This window comes from Hipposideros armiger, unplaced genomic scaffold (assembly GCF_001890085.2).
Source record: "Hipposideros armiger isolate ML-2016 unplaced genomic scaffold, ASM189008v1 scaffold_164, whole genome shotgun sequence".
Taxonomy (NCBI): Eukaryota; Metazoa; Chordata; class Mammalia; order Chiroptera; family Hipposideridae; genus Hipposideros; species Hipposideros armiger.
The window spans coordinates 1,589,173-1,596,737 of NW_017731514.1; the positions used below are offsets into that span (position 1 = coordinate 1,589,173).

At 42.3% G+C, this 7,565-nt stretch overlaps 1 protein-coding gene across 1 annotated transcript in view; it reads left to right on the top strand.

Moving 5' to 3' along the window:
- PPARA (peroxisome proliferator activated receptor alpha) overlaps positions 1-7,565 on the top strand; it is a gene marked incomplete in the record, with an annotated part of 80,527 nt that overhangs the window by 52,910 nt on the left and 20,052 nt on the right. Inside the window, 2 exon segments of the mRNA XM_019651695.1 lie at positions 1,033-1,281; positions 6,037-6,197. Coding sequence (XP_019507240.1) covers positions 1,074-1,281; positions 6,037-6,197 — 369 coding nt within the window.

Sequence of the window (7,565 nt, forward strand, 5' to 3'; positions counted from 1 at the left end):
ACAACTTTGATCACCCGTCAAAATTTATTGGAGCTTGGATGGGATGTGTTGCCACAACCACCATAGTTGCCTGACCTTGCGCTGTCAGACTTCCACTTGTTTCGCTTTCTTCAAAACTCCTTGCGTGGTATAACATTCAATTCAGATGAGGCTGTAAATCAGTACCTTGTTCAGTTTTTTGCAAATAAAGACAGGTCCTTCTATGAATGAGGAATTATGAAGCTCACTGAAAGTTGGCAAAAGGTTATTGAACAAAATGGGCAATATATCATTGGTTGATATTTGCTCTTTATATAAATAAATGACCTTTGAAAAACATAGACAAAATACATCATGACTTTTCTGACAACCCAATAGGAATACCTCCAATGAGTTATTACCAACCAAGGGCACAAGGAGAACATGTAATATTGTACCCAGAGCACGTGCTTGTCCCTCAGCCTGAGCCACAGTGGCCCACTCGTTCTTAGAAGTTACTGACCAGCGTGCTTCTATCCTGGGCCTTTGTATTTGCTGTCTGATTTGCTGGAACATTCTCCCCCAGACATCTGCACAGCTCACTTCCTCATTCCTTCAGCTCTTACTGTCCTCTCATCAGTGAGGCCTTTTCTGCCCTGCCTGCACAGAGCAGTGACCGTTTCCCATCCACTCCTGCTGTGTTATCGAGTCACCGTCAGACACACCATCCGTGTACTTGTTTATTTGTTCATGGTCTGTGTCCCCACCAGAAGGGTGTCTCCGGAGAGCAGGGACTTTGTTTCCACCGCTATTTTGTCCACCCTTGGAACAGTGGATTGAGCTCAGCACACAGTGTGACTCAGTGACAAATGACCGATCCCCAGCCAGGTCAGGACTGACACCTTAAACATTCTGTGTGTGCTTATCAAGACTCAAGCCGAGAAAAGATGGTCAACAGTGTTACTTTTTAGATTACAAATTCACATATGTCTTCGTTGACAAATGATGTTTTCATTAACAGAAAACCAATGTTCTTGTATGTCAGTTTCACCAATTTCTTCTCTCTCCCCCCAGTAGGTGGTGCTCCATCGTGACACCCGCACCATCAAATCAAGATGGTGGACACAGAAAGCCTGATTTGCCCTCTCTCCCCGCTCGAAGCTGATGATCTGGAAAGCCCGTTATCTGAAGAATTCCTACAAGAAATGGGAACCATCCAAGAGATTTCTCAGTCGATTGGTGAGGACAGCTCCGGAAGCTTTAGTTTTACAGAATACCAGTATTTAGGAAGTGGTCCCGGATCAGATGGATCCGTCATTACAGGTAAGTGGGCTGTTTCCTAGAAAGCGTTATTTGGAAATGTTTTTTTTCTGCAGAGAAAAGTGTTCTTTTTAGCTGGAAAAGGAGTCACATCTTCCTGCAATGAGACCTTTAGACAGGATAAAGCATTATATCCACTGCCAGTGGGCCTTGCAGCTTTCGGGTGTGTCTTGCATCTCATAGTATGCCTTCTTTTAAAAGCTATCCACAAATCAAATAATGTTTGAAATTCAGTTAAGGCTGTCAGGTGCATTTTTTAAAAATGCTATGCGTTTATATTTCTTTAAAGCAGAGGCTCCTTTTTAAGTCTGGACATGTATATGAACCACCTCCCCACTTCTTGTATTAAGAACGACAAGACAGATAGAAATAAAACATGAGGTTTGCTCAGGGAACCTGTGGCGTCATCGGGAAACAAGACGTGAAACAGTTCATCCTTCTAGGCAGCGCTTCAGCCAACTCAGGATGATGTGGTACAAACTGCACCTCAGTTTGAAGGAGGCTCCGTCTGTGGTGGACTTGACCCCACAGGGCTCCTGTCAGAGGTGGGGCTTGGGTCTGGACGGAAGAGATTGGGCTTGAGACTTGTGGTTGGGAACAAGGTGTGTGTGTGGGTTTTGACAGGGGCTCTCTGGGAAGCGAGAGGAGGTTCTCTGGTGCAGTGTTTGGTGAGAGGTCTCAGGGTTCTGTCCCCTCACGGTTCCCCTTGTGTCGAGTTCTTGGCCTGGAGCACGTGTCCCCAAACTGTCTTCTCTCTCATTCCCACTTCCAGGAAGACAGTTTTCATGACAGTGCGCCGACCTTAGTGATTGTGGGCTAGGGAGCATTTACACCCATGGCAGCAGCACGCACGACGTCACCCGTGTACAGAGAGTAGCCGCAAGTGCATGTGCTCTGAAACCCAGCAGGCCCGCTGGGGACAGACGTTGTTTACAGGAGGTGTGTACAAGAGTCTGATTGCAGCTGTATCTGTGATAGCAAAGAATAGGGAATGGGGGATATGGAAAACCTTTTCATACACTTATTTGCTGTATACCTTCTTCGGTGAAGTTTCTGTCCAAATGTTTGGCCCATTTTTTAATTGAGTTGTTTTCTTACTGTTGACTGTTGAGAGTTATTTATTCTGGATACAAGTACTTTATTACCTGCAAGATGTATACATTTTTTTCCTCCCAGTTTGTGGTTTGTCTTTTCTTCCCCTTAACAGTGTCGTTCAAAAAAGCTTAAGTCCTTAATTTTTATGAAGTCTTAACATATCAATGTTTTCTTCATTCATGGATTGTGCTTTTTTGTGTAATATCTAAGAAATCTTTGCCTGACACCAAATCACTTTTAGAAGTTTTATATTTTTAGCTTTTACATTGATGTCTAAAATTCATTGAGTTAATTATTTTTTAATTGCCTTTGTACTTTTGTCAAGAGTCAACTGCCCATATATGTGGGGGTCTATTTCTGGACTCTCTATTCAGTTCCATTGATGTATTAGTTTGGTGCAAACATAATTGCGGTTTTTACCTTTACAAACAGTGGCAAAAAACCGCAATTACCTTTGCACCAACATAATATTCGTTTTCTTTGATACCAGTACCACAGATCCCAGATTATTATAGCTTTATAATAAGGCCTGAAGTCAAGTAACATAGGCTTGCCAACTTTATTCTTCTTTTCTGAAGATGTTTTGAGTGTTCCTGGTCCTTTTCATTTCCATATTAATTTTAGAATCAGTTTGTCAATTTATACCAAAGGAGCCTGTTGAGATTTGGATTGGGGCTGCGTTGAATCCAGAGCTCAATGTGGGAGAACTGACATCTTAACAATATGGAGTCTTGAACCATGAACTTATTTCTCCATTTACTTTAGGTCTTCTTTAATTTCTCTCAACAATGTTTTGTAACTTTTAGTGTACAGGTCTTTCACATTTTTTTGTCAGATTTATTGCTAAGTGTTTCATATTTTTTATGCTATTGTAAATGGTATTTTTTTAAATTTCATTTTCTGATCATTTGTTGCTATTTAGAAAAATGTGAATTTTTTGTGACTATTGATCTTGCATCCTACACCCTTGCTAAACTGATAAAGTAGTTCTAGTAGTTTTTATAGATTCTTTAAGATTTTCTACACAGATAATTATGTCATCTGTACATAAAGACAGTTTTACTTCTTCCTTTTCAAGCTGGGTGTTCCTTATTTCTTTTTCTTGCCTTATTACACTGATTAGACCCTCCGGTACAACGCTGAATAGATATTGTGAAACATCTTAGCTTGTCCCTGATCTTAGGGCAAAGTATTCAGTCTTTCACCACTGAGTATGATGTTAACTATAGTTTTTCACAGATGCCCTTTATCGGGTTGAGGAAGATCGCTTCTAATCCTAGTTTTTTTTGTGAGTTTTTATCAAAAAATGATGTTGGATTTTTGTCAAATACTTTTCCTGCATCTAGTAAGATAATCAAATGGTTTTTCTTTTTTAGTTCGTTAATATAGGAAATTACGTTGTTTGATTTTCAAAGGTTAAGACCACCTTTCATTCCCAGGATGAATCCTACTTGGTTATCATGTGTTACCCTCTTTATGTATTGTTGGATTTAGCTTGCTAACATTTTGTTAAAAGAGTTCTTATGTCCATGTCCATGAGGTTTATTGGTTCTAGTTTTCTTCCTTGTAAAGTCTTTGTCTGGTTTTGGTATCAGGTTAATGCTGGCCTCCTGGATGATTTAGGAAGTATTTCCTCCTCTTCAGTTTCCTGGAAATATTTCTGTAGAATTGATTTTCTTCCTTAAATGCTTGGTAGATTTCACAGATGAAGCTATGTTTTTTGTTTTTTGTTTTCCCCAGTCTTATTTCTGTCTGTGTTTCATTTTGGATAGTTTATTTTGCTGTGTCTTCAAGTTTACTGATCTTTTTTCTGCATTGTCTTACCTGCTCCAATTCCCATTCAATGTGTTTTTCACATCAGATACAGTTTTCATCACTGAAAGCATAATTTGGTTCTTTTTTTACCCCGTCTTTACCTAGCATTTTTAGTCTTTCATCTAGCTTCTTGAACATTTAGAATACAGTCATAATAACTTTTTAAAATGTCTTATCCACGAATTCTGTCATTTGTGTCATTTCTGGGTCTGTCAGCTCATTGATTTTTCTCCTTATCCTGGGTCCATATTCTGCTTCTTCGTGTGTTTTGTAATTTTTTTATTGGATACCATACATTGTGAGTTGTGTTGGTGATGGGTGTTTTTGTATTTCTGTAAGTATTCTTGAGCCTTGTTCTAGGATGTAGTTAAGTTACTTGGAAAATGCTTTATCCTTTCAGGTCTTGTTAATAAGCTTTGTTAGATAGGACTGTAGCAGCATTGATTCTAGAGAGAATGTTTCCTGAGTACTGAGGCAAAACACTTTCAAGTACTTTACCAAATGTCCATGAATTCTGAGACTTTCCACTGTGAATGGTGGGACCAGGACTATAGCCAGCTCTGTGTGAGCCCCTGATATTGTCCGCTCCAATCATTTCAGGTTGCTACTGGAGTGTCTTTCTTTAGGCTCTCTCAGCTGACAGAGAAAAGCCATATATGTGTATATACTAAGCCATGGATATACACATATCTATAAATATTTCCATAGGTAGCCATCTGCATCTATATGAAGGTAAACATGAATTTATACTGGTGTCTGCAACTCTAACCCATCATGGATCATTCTAGCCTCTTCCTTTCATTGATCTGTACCCTCTCACTCCAACAGCGAGTAACCTGGCTCCCACCATCCACTTAACCAATTGTTCATTTTCCGTGTACAGGTATAGCAGTTTCAGAGTTGTTAACCCATGCCCGTTAGCTGCTTTACCAGCTAACGTGTGGCGCTTATGTTGGTTCCTTTTGCCTTTGGCCTCAGACTCCACTCATTTCTAAGGTTCCTTAGGTCAACACGGTCTCCCCACCTTTTCCAGGGGACTTGTTTCATATATTTGTAATACAGTCACATTCTTGTGTCACATTCTGCATTCCATCCTGGTCTCCCCAACGTCCTGAATTATTTTTGTTTTATTTGCAACATTAAGGTTCACTCTGTACTATAAAGTTCTGTGGATCTTGACAAATGCACAGTATCGTGTATCCACCATTACAGTTTCACATGAATAGTTTCACCACCTCCAAAAACCCCCTGTGCTTCACCTCTTCCACCCTGCCTGCCCCACCCCCACCCCAGCAGCCGATCTTTTAATCATTGCTATAGCTCTGCCTTTCCTAGAATGTCAGGTATTCAGAATCACATAGTATATAGCCTTTTCAGACTGGCTTTTTTTTTCAGAGCAAAAGGTTTAATTTTAAGAAAGTCCAACTTATTTTTTTCTTTCACGGGTGATGCTTTTGGTGTGGCCCACATGGATTTTCATACAGCATTCTGGTGCAATTTACTGAGTTAAAAATTGCAGAAAAGCTGGAAGGAAGTAGACAAAGTAATGAGGTTGGTAGGACGTGTCAAGTGCGGGGGCCTGGGGAGCCCCTCAGCGGCGAGGTGTCTGAGGCAGCTGGATCTGCGTGTCCGGAACGCAGGGACCGCTCAGTAGGCACTTTGGAGATGCCAGCATGCTGGCGGTCCCAGGAACACGGAAGGGGGTGGGACGGCCCGGACAGGGGCTGACTCAGCATGGGGGCTCTGCCCACTCAATACCTCGCACGTGAAATCATCTCCTCATGAACCTGATTTAGGCATAGCTGGGGATGCCTGGAAAATTCATCAGTCTTTCCCGTCTGTTCTCAGACACCCTTTCACCAGCTTCGAGTCCCTCATCAGTCACTTATCCTGTGGTTTCTGGAAGCGCCGATGAGTCTTCCAGTGCAGCGTTGAACATCGAATGCAGGATCTGTGGGGACAAAGCCTCTGGCTACCATTACGGGGTTCACGCGTGTGAAGGCTGCAAGGTACGGAGGGTCCTGGAGGCCGACAAAGGTGGCCCGCTTCAGGGGCTGCGTGTGTGTGCTTCCTTATGTTTTCTACACGGTGTTTGTCATTACAAAAATGGATCTGTAGGAAGCCGCAGATGAGAATTTGACCCAAGTGATAGACTCATTCCTCTCTTCGGAGAGTCTTTGACAGGTTGCTGACTGCACTTGGTGAAGAATGTAGAGAAATGTGTTCTTTAAAGGAAAACAAACTACATGAAGAACAAGCCTCCATAGGGCCTCTGGGTCAGAGAGCTTTTCCTACTTTCTCTCTCGATCCTCACCCGAACATCAGGGAGGGCAGTGGTTCTCATGACGATCAGAGACCTGCGGTGTCTTGCTCCGCATTCCACAGCACACGCCGGGCAACAGCCGGACCCGGTGCTCTTTGCTACCTAGCTGCTCCTGACCCCCCAGCAGGCCTTTTCTGCACACCAGGGGTCTCTGCACCCAATTCACGAGCACCTTTGTGCACGCCCTCTATTCTCGTGCTAGTTCAGCCAGACAGCTACACAGAACATGAACCAGGACCAGCAGAACAGGAGGCCAGCGCGTCCTCCAGCATTCTGCCCACGGGGTCACTGGCACTGCCGTGACTTTCCAGCATGAGGTCAGAGGGGCCACATCCTGTGATACCCTGAAGCTGCCCTGCACCACTGCCTACTTGTAGAACTATATGCGTACTCTCAGGTTTGGCATTTCGTATACATGATACATGGGACAGCCAGTCATCTGAATGTCTGGTTAACATCAGAAATCGCCTTTCCTTGTACACGCTGAACATGTTTACTAATTTCTGGAAAATGCCACAGCCTTTACGCACAGTCTGCTTTCTTGAAACACCAACATCCTGCCCCGAGCCAGGTGTGGTCCACAGGTAGGATGGGCCATGGGAGTCAGGGCATCCCTGCCTCCTGACATTTAAATTCTCTTCTCACCCTTTCTCATAATCTCATACATTTTTTTGGCCATCCTACTTTACAAACTAGTTAACTGATCAAGTAACAATATCAACCTGCCTCTTACATTTCACAAGACATTGCCGTTCCCTCTCAGGTGGGTGAGTCAGGCCTACACGCGGAAATGTGGAAGAATGACTGGAAAGCAAAGAGAAGAAAGAACCCAGTGCACATATAAACTCCTTCACAAGTTTTCTATCCACATACCTTTCAAAAAGCTACTTGTAAAGTAGCATTTCTGCATGATTAAGTTACTTTTGTTTAGTTTTGTTTTTTTATGAACTAAATAATAATGTTGTTTCTTACTAGGTAAAGTTTAAGGTGCTTTTATAAAGCAAGAAAATTGTTTGCATAGAGCTGGCTTCCTTTTACTATATTTTATTATAAT